Source organism: Haemaphysalis longicornis, unplaced genomic scaffold (genome assembly GCF_048455015.1).
Source record: "Haemaphysalis longicornis isolate Haplotype H1 unplaced genomic scaffold, Haemaphysalis longicornis Haplotype H1 scaffold_5, whole genome shotgun sequence".
Classification (NCBI taxonomy): Eukaryota; Metazoa; Arthropoda; class Arachnida; order Ixodida; family Ixodidae; genus Haemaphysalis; species Haemaphysalis longicornis.
In genome coordinates, this window is record NW_027526385.1 from 26,576,547 (window position 1) to 26,601,615 (window position 25,069).

Here is a 25,069-nt window from a genome sequence, read left to right on the forward strand (position 1 = left end):
TTTTGCTGCGAGGTGACAATTGGGTGAACAATAAGTGGCTGCCGCGGTCCCAGTGTGGGACATCAAAACAGACAACGGGGCCGACGCAGCCAGCTGAGCGCATTTTTTTCTTTGTCTTGTGAGTACATTATGTGCATTTAGTGAGAGATTCTTCATCAATATTGAACGCATGCTTGCCGATATCGCTAATATCTGCAACTCTGCGGCAATAACGTAGCCATGGCCGTTTTGAAAGCGAAGAAAACAGAGGTAAGCACGATCATCATCAGCTAGACTTCGCACACATAGGACATACTGCTGCGGCCAGTTCGCGGTGCGTTCATTGCGCGAGAAATTAAAAAAAAAAACTAAATTTTACTACAAACTTCAGGGGTGCGATCATTACGCGAGTGCGTCATTATGCGAGCAAATACGGTATGTACAACGCTTTCTGACGCCGATTAATCCCGGTATAGGTTCTGCGTGAAAACAGGCAGGAGCCGTGAAAGGGGCGTACCAGTGAAATGGTCCACAAGAATACCGCGGCTCGCTACGCCAAGGAGCGTATGAACCGTTAAAGCGTAATGTCAACCAGCGTCCGCCGAAGTTAACACCGGTCAATATATTCCGCGGTTTCGCACCAGTGCCGGCATGGCGAATGTAGCAGTTTTGCGCAGAATTTTTTGATGGCTTATCACGTTTCATAAAACGGCCTATGTGGCTCTCCGGCCCCTCGCTGCTCGCATACACCACATAGCGGCCGAATGGGTAAGAAATCTCCCCTATCAAAATTCTACGTATGCAAACAATGCTGTTTAGTTATAGACAATTGCTCAAATAAAATTTAACGCGTACTAGTTTTTTAGTTTGCGAGGATTTAGGTGATAAATACAGCAACAAATGAACCAGAATTTCATCGCTCAAATAGGCCATCAAAAATAACCGTTTTTAAAACAAGGCCACAACAAGAACCTCTTGTGGGTTCCTCCTGTCGGACCTCTCTTCGTCAATTAAAACCCCCCGAAATTTCAGTTTTCTTTCTACACATACTCGTGTGGACCTACCACTTTCATTTGTCTATTTTCTCGTAGTTCTGATTGCTAATATTTCCTCTCGTTTTAGAAAAGAGAAATCACACCGGAGAGAGCAGATCGTTGGAAGGAAGTTTATTTTGAGGAAATAGATCCGAAGTATGTCTACTCTTAATCGCAGGGTGTTTTTGTTGTAACACACAAAATTATTCACTCTGGTTTTGTACGGTAATACCGATGCAAACGAGGACTTAAACACGGTTGTATAAAACGTGCAAATATTTGTACTTATCTTCTATGCGCCAGTTGTTCTGTGCCCCCATATTCTTATAAGGAAGTGTTGCTGTTTCAAATCAATCACAGGAGCACCTCGACCCTTAGCAAGAGCTGATCATTCTTAACGTAACCATCACGTTCCAGAACGCTTGAGTTAAACCTGGTAGAAGCAAAGCATGCCGGCTCATTGCTGCCACCTACTGGTCTACACAAATACTTCCTGGTAGCCTCACGCAAAACTGCCTGGCCTTCACGATGGAGTTCTTGTCGCGTCTCGGGGTGAATGATGCTGAGCATCAATGTTTTCGTAAATGGCCAGTTAATAAAGTCGTCCTCTCTACCCTCGTGCAACTGAAAGTGCAGAAATGCATTCACGATTTTACCCTCTTTTCTGAACCCCAGTCCCCAGGAGATCAGGTAACGCCGTAGGTACACTTTGTCGCTCCAGCTAACACACACACCATCTTTAATTGCATTTGCTTTGAGCTCCGCATAACCCGTAATAACCCTCTGATGCGTTTTTGGATCACTTGCAACCGGTGCCACTGCTGAGGTTACGCTAGTTCTCAAAGATTCAATTTTTTCAGCATAGAAGACTTTCATTTCAGCTAATTTGTGATCTAGGCCTGATTCAAACTGTTCTGTTAATGCTTCCTTCACATGAATAATGCTGTTGCGCATTTCATTGAGTTTCTCACTCAGAGAGCCAGTCTCCACAGCTATTTGAGCAATCTTAGCATCTAGTTCGCCTACTCGCTGTTCGATCGTTTTTCCCTGCGCTGCTAATGCTTTCATCTCCGCTTCGTTCCGATCCAAACGATCTACTGTTCCAATTGAGGCTGTCCCAAACTGCTCTGTTAGTGCTTCCTTCAAATGGTTATCGTTGTGGCAAATTTCAATAAGCTTGTCACTCACAGAGTCACTCTTGTGACAGTTGAGCGAGTTTGGCATCCAGTTCACGTACTCTTTGTTCAACCTTCCTCTCAAACAATTCCAAATGTGTCCATTCGTTGACATTAGCCCTCTGTTGTGGTTCAGGCGTCTCATCAAATACAAGTGCTGTACATCGAGATTTCAGATGTGCACACACGTCATGGGTCAGTACCGCCACCGAACATGTGGGGCAGCGCGTCGCGTGGTACTGGCAATCCTGGCGAACATGCTCCGCGATCTGTGAAGCTGGGAGGACCACAAGGCAGCCGTTGGCTTCGTTCCGGCAGTGCACCTACATGAAGGATAGAAAAGGAAGCAGCGAGAAAACATTGAAACAACAGTAAGTTTCATCCAAATCACGGAAAAACTGCGCGTGTCGTATCCCATTTTGGTTTTGTTTTGCGACCAAGAATACCCTGTTTGTTAGTCATTGAACTATTTAGGGTGGCATACTCTTCGCCGTTTTCATCTGAATTTTCCCGCAAAGACTGAACGCCGGACAGAAAGAGCCGGAGACAGCCGCGGCCTGAGTTTATTCTAGGGGCGCCGTCTCCCTGAAAGATTGCGGTCAGTGGCTTTTAATGGTGTCGCATAGATTGGAAGCCAGGAAGAAAATTCCCCTTTTAAAGCTACGTTGAACTGGTGGCTTCAAGGCTCTATCGTTCATCAAGCCCCAACACTGTATGCCATTCCTTATAGGATGTGCTGGCGCATTGAGGGTAGTGTAAAAAATGCGTGCGTAAGTTGTGGCTGAAATGCCGTTTCCGACTTCCGCCTCCTGCTAGCTAGCCGTTTGTCTTAATATGTATTTTGTATTTGCTTTTGTCGCTGGCTGTGACATGTACATACACAAATCTGGTACCAATGAGTAGGCGCGGTGTTTTCTGTGGTTCACCCAAATCCACCTTTTGGCTGTGCTTGTACAGAAAGGCAAAACATTTTAACAAAATCGAAACTAAAGCAAAGCCTTCCGCGTGTGGTGACGCACCGTGTCTCGTAATGTTTGGGAAGAAGATGTTGCCCATGTAAAATCTACGAACTCTGCAAACTTTCCACATACAATATCACTCCTCACACTCGTTTCTGTTATCCCTCTGTGCCTCGGAGCAAGAAGCAGACTGCGTTCGATGTGGTCAGCGTGAACGAACGTTTATACTTTAGGCTGTCTCCATTGATCATGCGAACGCCAAACTACGCCAAGAACTGCAACACTACTCTCCTCTACAGACAATCAATAAAGCTTCACCATCAGAACATGTATATTTTGGGCTCTCTGCTTTGACGGATTATGACGATGACGACTATAGTCGGTTAAAACTCCAGAACGGCACCACCTCACGTAGTGCATCACTCCACCAAAGCGCCGAACCCATGACGTCATTGCGCGCGCGTTTTGAAAGGGGTTTGCTATGAATGCGTGATATCGTCTGCCTTGTCTCACGCAGTTTTTTTGTCATCACTGGAGTCGTTTATAAGCATATTAAGTCCAAAAAATCACGAGAACGGCTGACGCCATGTTCAAAATACCCCCAGTAACACCCTACTTGGGACGCGCGAAGAAACATCTGGCTACGCTGATAAGGCACAGCGGCAACTTCAGGTCTCACGTTTGCGAATGCTGTACTCTGCTTAAAATCAGACGTTCTATGAGGCCTTGAAGTAAACCAGAGCACGGTAGGACGTTTGGCCTTAGGCGCGCATGGAAAAACAACTAACGAAGCAGTTCAGGGAGATATGGGCTGGGCGTCGTTTGAAGGTAGAGAAGCACAGAGTAAAATATGCTTTGAGATGAGGTTGGGGGCAATGCATCAACGAAGCTGGGCAGCTAAGGTTTTTGGGTACCTATACTTGAAAAGCGTGGACACGCAGTGGTTAAGAAAGACTAGAAGGTTAACGATGAAATACGGAAAGAACAGTGGAGAATCCAAAACAGCCAAGGTAACCAAAAAAGAGGCAAGGCAGACTGAAACGAATAAATGGAGGAAAAAAATGGAAGCTAAAACGTCGTTAGAGATGTACAGGGCTGAGAAATTGAACATCAAAAAGGAAAATTTCTACGATAATTCCCAGGGCAGTACTTTCCTTTTTGAGGCTAGAGCAGGTTGACTGCGAACTAAGAGTTTTGTGGGGAAGTATTCACAAAATGATAGGGTATGCGTGGTCTGCGGAAAAGAAACAGAAACTACGCGGCACATAGTGTTAGAATGTGAGGGTATCCATCCAAATATACATGAAGGGAATATTGGGCTTCCAGAAGCCCTAGAATTTAAGGGTATCACAGAGGAAGTTAACTTCAAGGCTGTCCAGGGGACGAAAACAAGATTAGAATGCTGGTGGACGAATTGCGGAGAGGGGAATATTGCCTAGGACAGTTACCACCTGTAACAGAAAAAAAAAGTATTTTGCGCCTAATATGCTTTAGTGCCTGCCATAAGCAGCGCTAGTATTAAACCAAGAGTGTAAAACATGGGTATATTCGTTCTTTTTTGTAAGATGACATGTCATCACCCCGCTTCAAATGGGAAACCAATAGCAATCATCATCATTCATCATCACCAGGTGTCGTTCGTAAGTTGTCACCGAGTATGGAACGTCACCCAGTCGAAAATGACAACAGAAAAATTTCTGTAGTACGTCGTTTGTCGTATTTTTGCGTGTCGTACAGTCGTACCGTCGTAGTCTTGTCGTACAGTCGTCGTGTTGTGTCGTCATTCTGACATTTGTCGTGTGTAGTATTCCTGTAGCAATTTTGTTGTTTTATCGTGTGTTGTAGTCCTGTAGTGATCCTGTAGTATGTCATAGTCCTGTAGTAAACCTGTAGTGATCCTGTAGTATGTCGTAGCCCTGTAGTAATCCTGTAGTGATCTTGTAGTATGTCGTAGTTCTGTAGTAATCCTGTAGTATGTCACAGTTCTGATGCTCTACTGCGAGAATCATGCCTGTCTTGTCGAAGTCCTGATGCTGTGTTATGTATTCCTGGCGTCTTGCAGTCCTGACCTGTCGCACAATGCATTCATAACAATTCTGTTGCAGCAAATATCAGTATTTTTGAATCCAGCCTAGCACTGTATTTGGGCTGTCCACTGTAAGTGAACAGTTACGACAGCCCAAATATGCCACGAGCCCATGCACAGGCAAACTGAAGAGAATACAAAAATTTTATTTTAGTTTCCTTCATGCACACACAGCTCCAGGCTCGAAAAAACAAGTACAAGTACCATTAGAATTGGCTTGCTGAAGGCTGAAAGTGCACCGTCCCTAACTACACACATTATGGATGATCCGCACAATTCTAACGCTGCAAAGTTGTCTGAAGCTGCAAAAACCTTATAGTAAATACACTACATTCCCAGGGAAAAGCCACCAATAGCTACAGGCTGCCACTAATGAATTGTACAGCTGCAGAAAGCCACAAAAAACTATCAATGCACACCTCATGAAGCACAAAAACGACATTGCAAATTACATACACCATTAAAAATGCCGCCATTTCTCACAATGACTGTTTAGTATTAAAACGGTAGAGACACTGGCTCTGGTGTTCACACCAGCCAAATTGGCAAATAAGCCCATGTACCTCCTATCGGCGCAGATCAGCGAAATTCTGCGCGAGATATCTAGCCAGAAGCTTGCGGCGCTTGTGCATTTCAGCTTGCTCGCAGACCTTCACTTGGAGGTAATGCCAGAAGGAACCTGCATCGATAGGAAAAAAAAAACAAAAAAAACGAACATTGATGCAAGACAATGACAGGCAGCACAAAAAGACTGAAAATCATACTGCTAATACTGTGTCCTTAAACTGCGCCATTTTATAAAAGCTAAACACGCTTCTGCATGCTGAGCAATAAGAAGTGCTCTCTATTGCTGATAAAGTGCTTTTCACATTACTGTGCCTATTCAAAAACGTTCAATTTAAACGATACCTTGCAAGCCCCTTTCCACAGCGTTCCTGGCAATTCTGGAACAAGTCAAGCCATTAGGACTTAGCTCAGAAAATGTCCTTTCAAAATCAGTTTTGTTTTCATTTTTCAACAAAAACGTGATTTTTGACATGCATTTGCATCACATGGGTGCAGAAAGGGGAGTGGTCTTTGCGCGTCACTGCTACTAAAGAACAATGCATGCCAACCGTAGGTACTCTGCATCAGCATTTGGTTTTTTATTATCAGGGCATGAAGGGTGAATCAGATGATAATTTTTAAACGTCAGGTTTGCAGTCACACAGTAATAACCCCTGAAATCGGCTGAAAATATCAAGCAGTGCCCGTTTGCAAAGTTACTTCACGATTTTAGGCAGTCTTATTGCCTTTGCGCACATTGTTCTTAGTTGTGTTGTAGTTCTTACCACAGGACCATTCAAACAGTTACAACAGTTTCGGTTTTGTTTCTGCATCGCGAAATTCATATTTAGTGTTACTCTGCAGTTACTCAACTTCAAGCTTACCTGCCATAGTGCCTTGAGCATCCGCTAAACATCCTCACAAAAAAAAAGCATGCCACTCCTGATTTCCCCCCCGCCCTAAAACGTTTTCTGCAATAAGAACTTCCAAAGATAACGCCCAGTCACCAGATATCAGTTCCGACGAAAAGATCACTTCAAACCGGCTTTACACACCCCCAGCTGTCCGCCTGCCAGTTTCGTTTCCATACAAGGGTATCTCCAGAGGTCTAGTGCTGCTCCTTAATTGAAATGTCTATTTGGATGGAGTCTCCAATACCTTTTGTACTGTTTCATTTCAAAAATGTTAGGTGCGCTGCAATGCATGAGGCTCATAGTGCTGATCTTTATTATCGCACAACAGCTACTTGGGCAAAGTTTGCGGGGCACGATTTTAGCGCATTGCACCGCATTTCTGTAAGCAAGGCTACAATAGCGAGTCAGAAGGTGATGATAAACCGCAAGTTTGTTTTTAGCGATAACTGACAGTGAACGTCAACAAGCATCAACCACGGAGTTACGTTTTCAACTCCATGCATGTTTTTCCGCATCGCGTGCTTGTCCCGAATACTGTGCTGGCTGTAAATGCAGTCAGTCACTGACAAAATGTTTTTACGTCACACGGGGACACATTGGTGCCTCTGATAATGTCAAATCGCCAGATTTCTTCCAGGGAACCACCCAAAATTGCCCATGTTGAAACGCAGGTTGGACTTCACCGCATGGCACGGGCACCACGCGTGGTAATTTTTTTTATCTTAATTAGTTCTTACCAATGATTTTGCAGAAAAAATTTTTTTCTTGGACCCCTAAAAATCGGTCAATTTTCCAGTGCTAACGAGAGTTAAATTACTACAGTGTGACATCGTACTCATAAAACTTTCCCCAAAGAGTTATATATAAGCCAGCTCATAAATCTCTCAGTAAAGTTAAGCAACGATAAAAGTTCAGCAAATTAAACACATTAAAAAGAAAAAGTGCCGATACTCCCTAATGCAAAATTTGCGCGCAGCGTGAACTGCAGTCTTCTCAGTCGAGGTGCGTAGTTGCCGTGTCAATTTAGACAAACAAACTATCAATGCAGACAATCAAAAATGCCTCTGTTTCAGTAACTGACCATTTTGGATTAAAAGGACCCTGGAACACTCTTTAAACAGTGCCAGTAAACCTGCACAATGTTTAGATTACACTGCCAGGAATACCTGAGCCAAATATTACCAGTCCATGTGAAGCGGTGAGCACACAAATCGCGAAAGACGGGGAAAAACCAACCGCGCACTCTTCGCTCTTGGCATGGCCTAAATGACGTCATTGCGGCCATGGCTGTTCAATTGGCTGTCGCTGGTCAACTTTGCGACTCATTTCTCACATTTCTTGTGAGGATTCGCCATCATTGGCGCTGTGTACCAATCTCTTCTATGCCTAAACATGCACGCGCAGTTTCGTATTTCTTTTGCTGAGGGCGCACGGAGTTTGAGTGAAAAACTCAATACTCTCCTTTCAACGAGACCACTAGGCAACAACTGCTTATTGCTTCAAAAACGCTCTACCAGCCTGAGCGCGCGCTTGCAAGCAGGCAGCCATGCCTGCTTTTTTGTGGCACCAAACCAGAATTGACTCCCCCCCTCCCCCACGTTGCAGAGAATACTCCCCAGCCTATGATATGTCCAAGGACGCCGAAGAGAACGCTGCAAGCCGCTCCCCTCTCCAGGAGAGAGCACACAGCTTTCGTTGCGTTGTCCGCAGTCGAGTTGAGAGAGAACAACTATGCGCGATTTCTAATCGTGCATAGTTTCGGTGACAGTAAAGGGCTTTTCATAATTCTTGGAAGGACGATTTCTAGGACAATAGACTTTACCCCAAACTACATTCCGAGTAGTCGATGGCAAGTGCTGCAGGGTCCCTTTAAAACAGTAGAGACACTGGCCTAGGTTTCCAGCAACCAAATTAGTAAACATGTACCTTCTTATTGGTGCAGATCCACGGACCCTCGTGCTAGATATCTCACTAGCAGCATGTGTCGCTTGCTCATGTCCCCTGGTTCGCAGCCCTTCATCTGCAGGTAGTGCCAGAAGGGATCTGCATCAATAGAACAAAACAATACATGTAATGCAAGACAATGGCAAACAACGTAAAAAGACTGCAAATTAGACTGCCAAAACTGTGTTTTTAACCTCTGCACATTTCATAGAACGAAACACAATGGCTCCACATAGATGAGCTGCGAAGCCGGGCGCAGTCGACGAAGTGCACGAAACAAACCACGTTTGTTCATAATTTGCAAGGCAGCATACTTACCAGTCGTTTTACTGAATTAAACTTGGACAGACTCGAGCTTTATTCTAGCAAACAAACATGGGGCTGTCTGTTTCCCTTACTGTGTGCGTAGCACACAACCCAATTTGCTCGACCAGTGAAGACACCAGACAGGTCGCATTTGGCTGTTCGACATCCATGTGTAAGGCTCCACATGTAAGAGGGTGTGAAACCTATAGTTTTGCATGCACGACCTACCCTCCTTCCTCTGGTACCCACATGTGCACGCGTAAACCAGCAACCGCTTATATGTGTGTGCTTAGCAAAAACGACAAGAGCAGAAAATGGCTTCACTGGAATAAAACCCGAAAGGGGGGGGGTTTGAAACACAGACTGTTTCGCAGTAAAACGAATGCTCCCCGTGCTAAAAAAGTGGTGCTTTTCTCATTTATATTACTGCAGAGCATAACATTACACTCATAAAACTTCTCTCCAAAAGTATATGCCAGCTTGTAAAACTTTCAGCTAAAGGGGCCATGCAGACACATCACAAGTTTGGTTCATTCCAAAGATTGCCACGTTAAAATCATAGTGACACCACTTTCATCCCCAAATAAGCTATATAAGTAAGGAAAAAGGGAATGGCCATGCAACCCACTAGCTCATTTCCCGCAACAGAACCTAGATATCCTATGTGCCCAGCTGTGCGATTGGCTGAGGTCGGCAAAAGCAAACACAAATTAGGTACGGCTTGCAAGCTTTCCAAATGAGCTATTTGCGCATAAATGCAATGCATATTCATTTTACAGCAGTACGAATGGTGCGAGAAACAATAAAAGTACAAAATACACATAAGCATAGAAATTTGATGAGCACTGCTGTTGGTACTGGGCACACTATGCTTGTTGTAGCTGCACAGCAGTCCGCCGCTTTGGAGTTGTCTTACGTGACCCTGTTTGGCGAACATACCCCATGTTTTACAAAACGATTACTTTCTACAGTAGCAAAAACAAGCCAAGTTCTGGTACTAACAGAAAGAAAGCGTTAAACACCTACTTTCTTCACAGCCAGCGCCATAGAGGGCTCGTGCTGGTAGTGCCGCCAGGCTCGTGCTGGCGCAGCTGGTGTCGGGTGCTGGTGGTTCTGCAGGGCTCATGCTGGCAGGGAGCTGCAGGCCATGTCCACTCTTTTCACTCCCTGGAGAGGTGCCTGAGTCACATGAAAAAGTGTTGCACTCTTAAAACAATACGCAGTACAGACAATCAGTTTTAATAAAGGCTGTGGCTAGCGTTCCGTCCAGACGGAACGATATACAAGTGCTAAAGTTCCGTCCAGACGGAACAGGGCGCTGCGGGTTATCCTTCCCTCCAGACGGAATACAACTGAGAGCTTAGCGTTCCGTCCCGACGGAGCCGGCGTGAAATTTGTACAGTTCCGTCCGGACGAAAGCAAAACCGGCTGATTAGACGCCCTGCTCCACCTTCAGATGTGGTGTAGGGGTTGCTCCTTGGATAATGGCAGTATTGTACCGGGTTCGATTCCCCCCGGACATGCTTGGTTTTTCTTTTTTTTTTTGCGTGGTTGCACCAGCGTTATGCAACAGCTAACTTCTTGCCCACTTTACAATTGACGCGGTGAGAGCAGTCGGTCTTGATTTCGCACTCAACCGGCTGCTCCGCTACCGCTCAATAGAGCCAAGGCCGACGTGTCCATCGCCAGAGTTCCGATCGCCTCTAGTTCGTAATGGTGATTACTAATTAACGGTTCTTCTGGCTAGTCAATGAGCGGAAGCGGTTCATTCAGCTGGGTAAATATCAAGAACGACTGCCCTCGCTGCTTGTTGTGAAGCGGGGTTTTTTTTTTTTGACGCCCGCGTCTTCTAGCTGCCTCACTCAGAAAATGACGCGCGTCGCCGCGGCAGTGGGAGGAGCCTGCGACTTGCGCCATTGGGGAGGCACGCGCCTCATGGCAGCAGTTTCGAAGCGCTCGACTCAGCCGGCTGGCTCCGCCAGCATAGACCGCCAGAGATTTTAGGCCACCACCCCGGCAGATACTGCATGGGCGCTTTCACTAGCTGTGCGGATGATGTTTTGTAGTACCGTTCTCGCCCAAAATTATAAGCTCCTTTACCGCTCAAGCAACTTCGTGCATGTCTTGAGCGGCATTTTGAGCGGTCGCTCGTGCTCCCGACACCATAGTTTCCCTACACCACTTCGCGGCCGAAGCCGCCGCCATGTTCCTGCCACTGGCCGCGCCGGTCGCAGCGTACCAGTGGTTCCGCTGCAGCGTCAGCGCGCCTGTGGCGTGCGCGGCGCATTTTCGCGGGCAGAAAATGCTCCGTCCGATCGCCTTTCTTGAGTTTTGTAGATTTTTACCCTACCGGTCAAACCACTTCTGCTCATTGACTAGCTAGAGTCACCGTTACGAATCACCATTACGAACTAGAGGTGATCAGAACTCTGGCGATGGACACGTCGGACTTGGCTCTATTGAGCGGTAGCGGAGCAGCCGGTTGAGTGCGAAATCAAGACCGACTGCTCTCCCCGCGTCAATTGCAAAGTGGGCAAGAAGTTAACTGTTGCAAAACGCTGGCTCAACCACGCAAAGGAAAAAAAAAAAAAAAAAAAGCATGTCCGGGGGGAATCGAACCCGGTACAATACTGCCATTATCCGAAGCACAACGCCTACACCAAATCTGAAGACGGAGCACGTCGTCTAATCAGCCGGTTTTCTTTTCATCTAGACAGAACTGTACAAATTTCACGCCGGCGAACGCTAAGCGCTCAGACGTATTCCGTCAGGACGGAAGCATAACCCGCAGCGCCCCGTTCCGTCTCGACGGAACTTTAGCACTTGTATATCGTTCTGTCTGGACGGAACGCTAGCCACAGCCTTTAATAAATTGCTCCGCTTTTAAAGGAATTTAAAGTTTGGTCAATACCATTCTCAGCACGCACAAAATCGCAAACAAGTCATTCTACATAGGTGCAGATTGTCCTTTTATGAGACTAACAAGTCACTTTTAGGGTTGGGGCTGTATGAAAAATATAGAGCAGTAAGTTGTGTTGCCCACTCATAGTCACATTGTTAGCAAGTCTGCTACAAAACATAAAACAGCATTGCCGTGTTCCTGCACTTTCACTGGAATTGCAGTTTTATGAATTTTTTTTTACTAGGCCTTCTCTTCCAAACAATCTCATTGTCAAAATCCTTTACAGCGAGTAAAGCACTTTCAACGGGCAGTACTTTATGCAGTGCCTGCAAAAAGGCCATGGCTAGCAACTAGATAAACCAATAGCTCAAAATCTTCGTATAGAAGCCACGTGACAAGGTCGTGCTGCAGGGCAGTTTTGTTTTCACCCACCCAAAGAAAGGAACCTGTTCAATCAGGCTGTAGGCTCCTTAGATGGTAATGCCACATGTTTGAGGAAGTGAAACCTTCCTGCAACAGTTGACATTACAGCCAACTAAGCATGATAGCAACTGCAGTATCTGGTACGTTGCTTAGCTCATAATAGTGATAAGAAGCCATGCACACAGATGGAGCATTGTTTACGCACTGGTGAAAAGAACTTGCCGGCCACTCCATGTTGAGTGATCGCAGCCCCCGCATCTCGGCCTCCAATTGCACGACCCTCTTCCTTAAAACTGCTACAGGGTCTTGGTCCCTTGCGGCAGCTCGAAGAATGATGTCGACCTTCGCTGATCTTTTCTCTGCCTTCGCAGTTTTTTTGTCTGCCTGCAATGAGAGGTCAAGAGATAACATGCCATACTTGTTCCGAGCCTCGTCCACCATAATGACACCTATTTAGAGCAACAAGCACACTTCAGTGTCATTTTACACGTGTTTAATGATAGTTATGAGGTCAACTTTCATGCAAATATTGACTTCCCCTAATAAACATACCTGAAAGCGGTGGCTATTCTAGCGCCTTGGCATTTATGTGCGTCATGTTCGATAAGAGCATTTACAAATAACATTACTGCAGTGGCTGCTGGCAAGACGGCCTTCACAGAAAAACCACGATTTCGAAGCTCGTACAGTCGGCAAAAGGCTTGTCTATAACGCGCGAGCGGCGTGCTCTAGACTGCGCGCGAGACACTTAGTGAGAACGCCTGGTTTGACACCGGTAGAATGCGAGCATGCGCGACCCGCATCAGCGCGACGGTTCTTTCCCTTGTCGCTGTGCCCGTCGCCTTCAATTCCGTACCTTCTTTCGTCGTGAGAAGCGCTGCCTGCACTGCCGGGCCGGGAAACAATAGCGGAAATGAGCGATTGGTAGTAGAGCGTTGGCTGCGTTTAACTACGCGCAACGCTTTTTTTGCGGCGCCCTACACAATTTAGACAGGAGTGTTTTCCTGTATGCGAGACAACGAACGACAATAGCAGAAAACGCATCGCTGCCGGTGTTTTATAGTATTATTATTATTATTATTATTTAAAAATACCTTACAGGCCCTTGTTGCAGGGCATTGTGTAAGGGGGGTAACAAAGAGTGAGTGTCGCGACAGAACTGTAAGGGAACATCAAACTTTGAATGAACTTTGAAAGAATGGAACAGCAAATAAAGAGAAAAAGAAGAGAATGTGCAAAAAAAGTCACTTGAAGTGACACATACATGGGAACATTGCAGGTGGGAAGGAATGCAAATATGCGCAATACAACTTAGTAAAAAACACCTACTACACACGATAACTAGTAACTAGATATCGGGCCGTGATCGCTTGCACAGTGCACTGAGTATTGTGGCGTGAGCCCGTCAGCACTGACATGAAAAGCCGAGCCCTGAAACCGGACAGTGGCGCTCAAGGGACTCATGCAGCTATTGGCGGAACGATAACGCAATGAACAGCTGTGCGCCAAGGCTAACGCAGACGAAAAACTCGCACAACGAGCGTTAAGGCGGGTAATCTCCAGTTTTGTTTTCCGGCCCGGCAGCGCAGGCACACAGCGCTTATTACGGTAAAAGAAGGTGTGGAAGCCAAGGCGACGGGTGCAGCGAGGAGGGACACAGCCATCGCGCTGATACGGGCCTCGCATGCACACATTCTACCTATCTTAAACCAGGCGTTATCACTACGTGTCTCCCGCGCACTCCGGAGCACGCCGCTCGCGCGTTAAAGCCTTTTGCCGACTGTACGTGAGAATGTGGCTTGGCGACTACTCGACGCCGACACGAACAATGCAGATGAATTCCTAACCCGACTAACTGGTAGCCAGCACAGTCCTGAATAGAGCGTGTTACGTGGAAAATGTGCAAGGTGGTAATACGAGCCATTTTCTTCGGCGTCGGCGCCATATACTGTGAAGCGGATCTCCGCGCCTTCCGACGGCACAGCCGGCATGCCGATATTCATTCCTTACTTTCTGCGGTAGTGGCAGATGTAAAACTGCTAAAAAGCGCTCAGACACTGTTATGCACAATTTAAGGGTAAGAACACTTACCGGTCATGTGAACGATGGTGCCGTCGAATAATCTTCCCGCGTCTCGCTGTCGCCGAGCCAAAACACTTCCCACGCCACGCTCGTAGTCGTCGACGTCCACCACAAAAAAACTACGCTCGTCTGTAGGCCCAACGACTTCTCTTCTACCTTCCAAAACATACTGAACGAAAACGTTACACGGTTACGCTTTGTTACACGGTCACACTACGTGCATACAACGATCGACCAGCGCAAGAAAAGAAACGCGGCGTAATGTGCGTTGCTATGTGTGTTGCAACAGTGAGGGCTGCGGCTACGGCTGGCTACGGCTTCAGTCGGCCTATATAGGCGGCGTTGGTTGATGCCAGAAGATGAAGCCGATGAAGCGATACATGAAAACTAAATCATTTTGGTTGTAATAATGAACATAATTTATTAGCGGGTTACAAACCTCTTGATAAAAATTAGCACTGTATTAACCAGTGATAGCAGCTTCCAACTTCAGCACGGTTCTTTCATTTTGGGCTCTCTGCTTTGACGGATTATGACGATGACGACTATAGTCCGTTAAAACTCCAGAACGGCACCACCTCACGCGACCTCACGTAGTGCATCACTCCACCAAAGCGCCGAACCCATGACGTCATTGCGCGCGCGTTTTGAAAGGGGTTTGCTATGAATGCGTGATATCGTCTGCCTTGTCTCACGCAGTTTTTTTGTCATCACTGGAGTCGTTTATAAGCATATTAAGTCCAAAAAATCACGAGAACGGCTGACGCCATGTTCAAAATACCCCCAGTAACACCCTACTTGGGACGCGCGAAGAAACATCTGGCTACGCTGATAAGGCACAGCGGCAACTTCAGGTCTCACGTTTGCGAATGCTGTACTCTGCTTAAAATCAGACGTTCTATGAGGCCTTGAAGTAAACCAGAGCACGGTAGGACGTTTGGCCTTAGGCGCGCATGGAAAAACAACTAACGAAGCAGTTCAGGGAGATATGGGCTGGGCGTCGTTTGAAGGTAGAGAAGCACAGAGTAAAATATGCTTTGAGATGAGGTTGGGGGCAATGGATCAACGAAGCTGGGCAGCTAAGGTTTTTGGGTACCTATACTTGAAAAGCGTGGACACGCAGTGGTTAAGAAAGACTAGAAGGTTAACGATGAAATACGGAAAGAACAGTGGAGAATCCAAAACAGCCAAGGTAACCAAAAAAGAGGCAAGGCAGACTGAAACGAATAAATGGAGGAAAAAAATGGAAGCTAAAACGTCGTTAGAGATGTACAGGGCTGAGAAATTGAACATCAAAAAGGAAAATTTCTACGATAATTAACAGGGCAGTACTTTCCTTTTTGAGGCTAGAGCAGGTTGACTGCGAACTAAGAGTTTTGTGGGGAAGTATTCACAAAATGATAGGGTATGCGTGGTCTGCGGAAAAGAAACAGAAACTACGCGGCACATAGTGTTAGAATGTGAGGGTATCCATCCAAATATACATGAAGGGAATATTGGGCTTCCAGAAGCCCTAGAATTTAAGGGTATCACAGAGGAAGTTAACTTCAAGGCTGTCCAGGGGACGAAAACAAGATTAGAATGCTGGTGGACGAATTGCGGAGAGGGGAATATTGCCTAGGACAGTTACCACCTGTAACAGAAAAAAAAAGTATTTTGCGCCTAATATGCTTTAGTGCCTGCCATAAGCAGCGCTAGTATTAAACCAAGAGTGTAAAACATGGGTATATTCGTTCTTTTTTGTAAGATGACATGTCATCACCCCGCTTCAAATGGGAAACCAATAGCAATCATCATCATTCATCATCACCAGGTGTCGTTCGTAAGTTGTCACCGAGTATAGAACGTCAGAGCACCTCTTCCACATTTTTTTGTTCGAGACCAATCTCTAACCCGCACGCAACTACGCATTTTTCGAGGCGTACACCTAAAGGGACACTAAAGCTGCGTTAGATTTTGTTTTAAATGAAGGATCATACGTTTCATAGCTCTCTCGGTTTTTGTTCCCCGAGTGACGACGGCTAATTAGGTGCAGAGCACTTTGGGGGCCCGCCTTGTCGTCGTAGCTCGTTCGGGACCCGTCTGGGCACTTGGGCATTCGTCACGGTAGGGGGATTAGTTTCGCGGGCCTGCCTTCGCCACGTCCGCGCCTCCTCGCCCTTTCGCACGCGCTGGCGCAGACCGGTCCCGGCAAACACGATAACAACGTTACGGAGGGAACAGACGGACTGTTATAAATCTCTAATGTCTTGCCACTGCCGGAATCGGGCGTCACAGCGAGATAACGGGCCCAAGTAGAGCCCTACGGCTTTTCGGCGTAATGGACCCAAACAGAGGCTTCAAAAAACAAGTGGTTTATATTGTCATAACCGTGGGAAACGTCGGAACCGCTGGCTCTTGTCATGTATCTCCCCGTTGTTTAACGCAAAGAAAAGTGCAGGTACATTTGCGGCAAAATGTGTGCATATAACCGGCAGCTCTCGCGTTCATTTAGTTAGCAACGCCCGTTGGATTGTTTTTCCACGTAGTAAGCGAAACAAGTCGTCTCCAAAAACAACGTGTTGCAAACTGCACTGGAAGGGGCCGGCACGGGGGAGATTCCGCTCGCGCTGTTCCGCAGGGGGCGCGCGGGCACTGTGAAAAACGTGAAATTTGAATTTCATTGGACAAACCGCCGTTCAATTAATCGAGAGCGGAGTGAGACAGGGAGGCGAAGAGTGTTATTGGTGGTAGCAGTGAGCGGATAAGAGCGCCACACTCCAAAAAGGCGAATCACTGCTCTGCACTTGCAACAGCATTCACGTTGAGTGGAACGGCTTGAATTTTTTGTTGAGAGATAAGTAAATAAAGTAGATATTCTTCTCTCCTGCTTTCCTTTCATTATTTAGTGACAATCACTGTGTCACAAAGTGGGAGCGAGGCACTGGTGTAGTCTAGGGCGTTAACGGTTCGCGCTAGGCGCTCTCGTGTCTGCGACAGTAGCTTTGACTTCGCTAAGCCATGGACGGCTCCCGAGAACGTTTCTTAGGCAGATGAAGCTGGCTTGGAATTATATTGTTTGTCACCGACGGAACGAGAAATGCTTTTAAATGATCGAACAGCAGGTGTGCTCGCCGACCCCGGACACCCGGATCCCATCAAGCCGGTTACGAGCGACGCCTCTTCTGAAGCGAGAAGCGCCCTTTCGAATATCATGCAAGCACGGCGGCCGGGCTAGCGCTGTTCTGGCGGGCGCCTTCACCTCATCTCGTCAGGCGATCACAGCCATCTCATATTGTTAGAGCTGCACATCGTGTAGCGCAAGACTCGAACGTCTGATTCCCACATGCCGCGGCTTCCACCTTGCGGCAGGAACGCCTGCTTTCAGCCCTGCGCACAAGATCCCGTTTCCAGTCAGTTCTGCTCAAGTGAGCGGTAGCGGTTGCGGTGGCGGCCGCCGCTGGAGCCACTCAGATGAGAAGCAGCCGACTGTCCCTGCCGGCTCGGCGCTCGGAAGCTGCAGTGCTGGCACACCCATGCGCCGCTGCCACTCGCCGCCGCAGCCACTGGCCCGGCAGCGGCTCCTACAGGCGTTACGGGCGGTCTTACCGCACGACGTTAGGACTAAAGATGGCGTATGGACGCACAACTCTGCTCCTCTAGAGGAAGTATATACGGGAACAGTAGTAATTATGTTTCTCGTGCGAACCTGACGTGAAATAAACACTCTTCCCGGTAGCTGTGTCCAGTAGTCGCCGTTGCCCGCGCTCCCCTTCTCCCTGGCCCAAACGTATTATATCATGGAGGAAATAAAAGCTTTCTTTCCTTCATGTATTATATTAAGTGTCATGTTAAGGCACAATCGGCACCATGCTTCGGCCGATAAGGAGGCTTACGAAGTTCTTGGGATAAGATTGTATTGCTGCATGCCCTAGTACGAGCTAACACTCGCAGCAGGACAAGTGCTGACGAAAAATGTGTTGTGCATCTGTGAAACCTTATGAATAAACACAAGCAAGTTTTCTTTTTTGATGAAACGGAATACATCTGAGACCGTGGCGAGCTACCAGCAATTTGAAAGTTCTCGATCGTGAAACCCATGATTAACCCAGTCACGTGTCCTCATTCTCTGTCCAACCTTCGTCTAATCGCCTTGGGATCGCGCTTGCCTAAAATCATGGAGAGCATGGCAAACTTGGTGTCTGGACGAACGCCGGCCGCCGGAACCGACACAGCTCTACTTCCAATCTGGACTGTCTACGCTATATGTGTTGGATAAGCATCCTAAATAGCCTCGTGCACGTTTTTATTTTGGGAGCAAAAAGGCGTTAAACTTGGTTCCGCCTATGACGGTTTTAACAAATACCCAAGAGCTCCAGATATGCGTGAGGCCTTATAGCATCTTAGCAGCCGTCTTGTGAGGCCGCACCTATCAAACCGCTTATGCCAGGCGACCAGCACTGCAAATCAGAATGCCAGAGGGCCTAGATCAAGGCTCACTTTTTTTAGCTAACACTCTTCAACATTGCCATGTAAGCTATTCAGTGAAAGTGGAAACGCAAGCTTCGCTTAAAGCGGCCAAGCAGACAAAACACAGGTTTGGTTCATTCGAAAGACTGCCGCGTTAAAATCATGCTGGCACAACTTTTAACCTAAATTTCGCTTAAAAAGGCTACATAATTAGGAAAAAAGGGGATCACCATGCGACCCACTAGCTTATTTCCCGCCACAGAGCCTACGATGTCATCAGCCCTGCTGTGCGCTTGGCTGACGCCGGGAAAAACAAACGCAAATTAGGCAGAGCTTATAAGCTTACTGAAAGAGCTATTTGCGCTTAAATGTAGGGTACATTTTTTTATGGCAGTCAGAATTGCGGGGTGTACAATTAAAGTTACCAACGAACACGTAAACACAGAAGCAGTTAGCGCGGCACGTTGCACGCTGACACCGGTAACACAGCTGTCGGACGCGCTGGACTTGTCTAAAACAACGCTGAACAACTGACACCAGCGGCTGGGTCGCTTACGTGTACCTTGTTTGTCGAGTCATAGCTTACGTTTTCGGAAACCATTAGTATGAACCGTAACAAAAATAACGGCAGGTGTAAAAGTCCGATCAGAAGCAAAGTGCGAACACTGACACTTCAGCAGCATTGCAGCGTCATCTGTGAAAGTGGGCGATAAATAAGATATTTTTTTAGACAATACCGCAGGCCAGAATTAGGCCCAAGCCGGAGTGGAAAGATAAATAGATAGCATATCAGGCAAATGTAATTATACGATCTCTATCTTAGAAAACACCAACAAAGAATGACAAACGACAAAATAAATTCTACATGTGAAAAAGCTGATCAATTGATGCATGCAGAATAGGCGAAGTGAACACAGAGGCAGGAAGACTGTTCCAATCGGATATTGTTCGCGGGAAAAATGAATATTTATGAGTGTTTGTGCGGGCGAACAGTGGCGTAAATTTAAAGGGGTGGTATTGCCTGGTTGGCCGGGAAGAAAGACAGGACAGATATATTGATGGGTCAATGCGAAATTTGCGGTTCCGAAGGTCGACAAGAAATTTTAATCGGTTGATTCTTCTTCGGGATTCTAGCGTTAGAAATCCGTTGTTCGGCATTAGAGTGGTAGGGGAATCGGGTCTTTGATAACGGTTATAAATAAACCAAACAGCTTGTCGTTGAATTTGTTCGAGCTTGCCAATATCTTTTTTTGTATGTGGGTCCCAGACCACTGAAGCGTACTCAAGGCGCGATCGGACTAATGTATTGTAGGCCAACAATTTAATGTTGGGCGGGGAGTGTTTAAGTTTATGTTTTAAGAGTCCCAGTTCTCTTCTAGCCGAAGCGCAAATATTGTCAACATGAGCCGACCACGACAGGTTTCCAGTAATCGTTACACCGAGGTATTTAAAGCTATTTGTTAAACTAACAGGGGTGTTATTTATTGTGTAGTGGTATTCAAGAGGGTTCTTTTTGTTGGTTATACTCATGAACACTGTTTTATCTGAGTTTAGCGTCATGCCCCACAGTTTGCACCATGTGAGCATGCCATCGAGACTTTCGTTTAGAGAGACCTGGTCGTTAACATTTTTAATATTTTTGAAAAGCAATCAGTCATCTGCAACTAGACGAATATTCACGTCATGGTTTATACAAGTTGTTATATCGTTAATATAAACGAGAAAGAGCAGCGGCCCGAGCACGCTGCCTTGGGGGACGCCGGAAATAACTGGGAGGGCATCAGAGTGAAAGCCATTTAAATCAACAAATTGTTCGCGAAGTTCAAGGTATGATATGATCCATTTCACAAGCCAGCAATGAAAACCGAGTTTGTTTAGTTTAAATGTTAGTCCAGAGTGAGAGATTTTATCGAAAGCTTTACTTAAGTCAATGAATATTAAGTCAATTTGGCCAGATGCATCAATCACAGAAGAGAAGGAATGAATAGTGGAAATTAATTGACTCGTGCAGGACGAGCCCTTCCGGAACCCGTGCTGGAAGGGGGAAAGGATGTTGCCCTTATCTAGGAAATCAACCATGTAGTTAGTAATTATGTGCTCCATGAGCTTACAAGCAGAGCTTATCAGGGATATGGGCCGGTAATTTGGAAGCCATGTGTTATCCCCTTTATTGAACACCGGTACAACACGAGCGACACGCCAGTCTGAAGGGACAATGCCAGTTGAAAAAGATAAACGAAAAATGGCAACCAGAAAGCGAGTTAATGATTCAGTGTAGCGGCGCAGAAAAGCATTGGGTATGTTATCTGGCCCGCACGAGCATTTTGGATCTAAGTTGAGGAGTATCGAAAAAACGCCTTCAAATGTTATAAATTCTGCGCTGATATCCGCCATGTTAAAACTGGATATGTCATAAGGGGGGGACCTTGAAAAAATCGAATGAAAGTATACATTAAATTCATTTGCGATATCCAGATTGGCACGAACGACCCTTTCGCCTATTTTAATGCAGTCAACAGTTTTTTTGTTTTTTAGAGCTGAGGGAGCGCCAGAATTTAGATGGATTTGTTTTTAAAAACTGGGAGAAAATATTAGAGAAGCAAAATTTTTTGTTTGCGCGAATTTTCTGAGACAGCAAGAGCTTTAGGTTATGAAGGTTTTTATTAGTTCCTCGTTTTTTTAATCAAACCATGGCCTCTGAGATCACCCCGCGCTTGTTTTGCTAAACATGCGCGGGGGGATCTCGAAGGCCATGATCAAACTGGCGCGTGTGAGAGGGAAGCAGCTCTGGTCAGCATGCTATACTTAGTTTTAAAGATCTGCTCTCAATACGTCATTGTCGACGCCACGAAAGCACACGATTTAGCCGGAGAATAGCAATTTTGACTTAAAATATTTAATTTTTCTGGGAATAAAGCATCGTTTCCAGCCGAACAAGTGCTTAGGGCCCTATAAAACAATGAATCTTTCGAATAAAACAAACTTGTATTTTTCTGCATGGCCCCTTTAATTAGGTACCCCATTTCTGCTGACCACGTCACCGTGCGGACGCACCAAGCCCAACCTCACAGCGTACATCAAGTACCGCTGCGAGCCGCGCCGAAGTGGAGGCCTCCTAATTGATTTCAGCCACCTGGGGGATATTAATCGTGCGCCCAAATATCTGACTACGGACAATTCCGATGTGCGCGTACCTCGAAAAAGGGGCCGCGGAGACCGGGAACGAACCGGCGTCCTTGTTCACAGCAGCACAAAGCCTCACCAACAGAGCCACCGTGGTGGGTTCGGTGCTTATTCCTGGCGATTTCTCTACTTTATGTCGCGATGACACATGAACGCACCGCCAGTATGATAAGCCGATTGCTACTGAATAATAGGACGCCTGTACGCACAAATACCCTCCCGTCCGCATCGAGTTCGCTGCCTGTCCTGATGTCCTTGAGATCGAGCAGCTGATATGCCGATGACTGAAAGCCCTCATGAGGAAAACGTGAGATCTCCAGATAATAATTATTAGCGTAAGACAGAAGGCCAGTTTACAATAATGTACAAAAAACGCAAATTTTGTGTGCGGCGTTAAATTTAGCGTTATTCACAACAGTAGTAAAAAAGTGAGCATAATCATAGGCCATGCGTAAACGCCTTATCCTTTCCCCAAATTCTCGGAATAGCCGCAGATACGCGCCGGCTGCTTCACATCAGCATGTTCGAAGACAGCATCAATTCAATGAGGAAAAACCGTGAAAATGGCTAGATTATAGGCGTCGTAGATATCAATAAGTTCGCTTGTGACACCCCCGAAGAGACGCACAGATGCAACTGAAAAACTTTGTTCGGTTTAGTCACTGAGAAGCGCCTATCTACTCGGAACCAGTCGCAAATCCGCCCCCACGCCTCACCTTTCGTCGGAGCAGGTTCTCGGCTGGATACTTCCTACTGATGACATCAGCTGGTGCAGAAACCTCACCATCCAGTGGACAGACACACTCAGAGGGGGTCACGCAGTTCCCGTAGCATGGTTCACATAAGGAGTGTCCACACAGGAGGCAATACATCAATCTCGGAATGTTGCCACACGCACTGCAGACCAATGATGGTGGGATGGGCTCCACGAACTTGAGGGGCTTCTTATCGAGGTCGTTTGAATATCCGACTAGCGCGAACTCTTGCCTGGCATGAGCCATGTTCAATGGCGTGCAGAGACGGAGAGCATGAGCTGAAACTGCTCGTAGCAAGCCTAGGAGAGTACGACGACGAACCGGTCTGTCGACGCCTGCTGCCGACGTGAATTGCTCGCGTTTTAAGATAAGCGACGCGACGTATTCCGATGGCTACCCTTTTTCGATGCTGCGCTGCGGCATAGGCGGCAAGCTCAGCGCAACCGGAGCCAATGCTGTTCGTTGCCAAGCCCGCCACGCATGCGCAGTCGCGCTCCCGCTTGCTATCGCAGTGGATCGGACCGTAAAAAAACGGCCAGCTAAAAATCGCAAATGTTTGCTAGATAGGAGGAATTCGTCCGCAAAATGTCCGAACAATCATATGGCTTGCGCATGACGCCACCTCCGCCCTTTCGGATACACTGCTATAAGCGTTCTCAGCGCGGTTCGAGATAAAAGCGGCAGATAAGTTCACACTTCCCGCGACGGTCCACATCCCTAGCCGGGCTTGCTGAGAAGACAGTCGCAGCAGCTTGCGTTCACGCACGGAATTGCGAGATGGCTACCCCCTCAAGGCAAGCCCTAATGCGAAGGCCGTTTATTTCAGGGTGTCGAATAGGAACCGAACTGAACAAACCCAATATTTCTAGAAGTGGTCTTTGCACTGCCATTGCTGACATCAAATCGAAGATCAAGAGGGCCAAATGTCACTATTTCAAAAACGTCCTTCCGTGCTTTATTAAAAACAGGCTCAGTAAACTTTGGCGCTACCTTAATCCTACAAAACTTGCCGCCAAACCATCCACAGGACCAAACCGCGTAACAGCTGAAACCTTGAATACATTCTTTACATTTGTTTCCACTATCGCAGATGGTAAACTACGTCACGTTGAATCATGCGATGAAAACCAACTTGAACCAGTCACTGTAACTGAAGCAGTCGTACTGAACCTTTTGCTGAACCGTGATGTAAGAAAAAGCTCTGGCCCTGACAAGATACCAAACCAGTTTCTAAGAAGGTATGCTGAGTGGATAGCAAAGTATGTATGCGTTATTTTCAGCTAATCTCTCCTGACATGTGCTGTTCCAAGGGAATGGAAGAAGGCCAAAATAATCGCAATACCTAAATCTGAAAAAAAAAACAATGATGACCCAAACTTCAGAGCCATTTTTCTAACATGCACGGTATGCAATTTTTGGAACGCATAATTCTTAAATATTTGACTGCTTATCTCGAACGGAAACGCTTTATGTCGTCGTCCCAACAAGAATTTCGTAGATGGCTATCGACGGTAACTCAGCTTGCTGAAATTATACACGACTTCTCCTCTTGCATTGATAACCAAAACAGGTAGACCTCAACTTATTAGACTTCTCAAAAGATTTCGATCGTGTCTCGCACAAACAATATTTAAAAAAATCACAGTCAGCTGTACGAAATTCCTCGTATATTGGCTGGATTGAAGGTTACCTCTCAGATAGGACACAGTACGTGGAGATAAACAATGAAACGTCCTCAATAGCAGAAGAAACTTCCGGAGTACCTCAAGGTAGCGTCGTAGCACCTTTGCTGTTTCTTATAGTTGTGAATAACTTGCCCCTAAGCATTCCCGTGAACGTAAAGGTTTTCGCGGATGATTGCATACTATATAATGAAATCAACTCCCACGACAATCACATAGCGCTAAACAATGCCCTCGAAGCCGAATCAAACTGGTGCACTAATTGGCAAATTACAATTAACGCTAAAAAATCCGCTTTGCTGACACTAAACAGAAAAGAACACAGGTCTGAATTTTCCTCCACCATTATTAACATATACTTGACGCGAGTATACGAACATAAATACCTCGGTCTTACAACAACTCAGAATCTTAGGTGGGAGTGACTCTCACATATCAATATAACTTCGGCCGCGTTACGGCGAGTGATGTTTCTTAGACGACGACTTTGGTTAGCCCCTGCAGAAACAAAGCTAATTGCATACGGAAGTTTCATCACACCTGTGTTAGAGTACGCCAATATCGTTTGGTTTCCTTTTACTCTCACTCAAATTAAGAAGTCAGAAGGCATACAGAGGAAAGCAATTAGGTTAGTTTACAATAAGTACCGG

The 25,069-nt window shown here is 46.4% G+C and overlaps 1 protein-coding gene and 1 long non-coding RNA gene across 4 annotated transcripts; both read right to left on the reverse strand.

The window, feature by feature from the left end:
• Window positions 1-1,130: 1,130 nt before the first annotated feature.
• On the reverse strand, window positions 1,131-23,894 carry LOC144137979 (uncharacterized). Its single transcript, XR_013315789.1, has 2 exons — window positions 22,699-23,894; window positions 1,131-2,511 (listed from the first exon to the last, which is right to left on the reverse strand). It is a non-coding gene; the product is annotated as an uncharacterized LOC144137979 (long non-coding RNA).
• On the reverse strand, window positions 5,445-14,499 carry LOC144137973 (uncharacterized). 3 transcript variants are annotated; one of them, XM_077670007.1, is made up of 6 exons: window positions 14,360-14,499; window positions 12,491-12,652; window positions 9,970-10,122; window positions 8,620-8,736; window positions 6,143-6,177; window positions 5,445-5,912 (listed from the first exon to the last, which is right to left on the reverse strand). In XM_077670007.1, exons 1-4 carry the CDS (start codon window positions 14,364-14,366, stop codon window positions 8,624-8,626), a joined length of 435 nt encoding a protein of 144 aa, XP_077526133.1. In that variant the 5' UTR covers window positions 14,367-14,499; the 3' UTR covers window positions 5,445-5,912; window positions 6,143-6,177; window positions 8,620-8,623. The 3 variants fall into 3 exon arrangements, with proteins under 3 accessions (XP_077526133.1, XP_077526134.1, XP_077526132.1); XM_077670008.1 differs by lacking the exon at window positions 6,143-6,177 and having other exon boundaries at window positions 5,447-5,912; window positions 9,970-10,110; XM_077670006.1 differs by lacking the exon at window positions 6,143-6,177 and having other exon boundaries at window positions 5,449-5,912.
• Window positions 23,895-25,069: the final 1,175 nt, after the last annotated feature.

Bases quoted from the DNA above. Each gene is read 5' to 3' on its own strand.
- LOC144137973 (XM_077670007.1), bottom strand. The intron at 10,123-12,490 runs GCAAGTTCTTTT...CATGTGACTCAG, and splicing joins CACTCAACATGGAGTGGCCG to GCACCTCTCCAGGGAGTGAA. The intron at 8,737-9,969 runs GTAGGTGTTTAA...CTATTGATGCAG, and splicing joins TGGCGCTGGCTGTGAAGAAA to ATCCCTTCTGGCACTACCTG.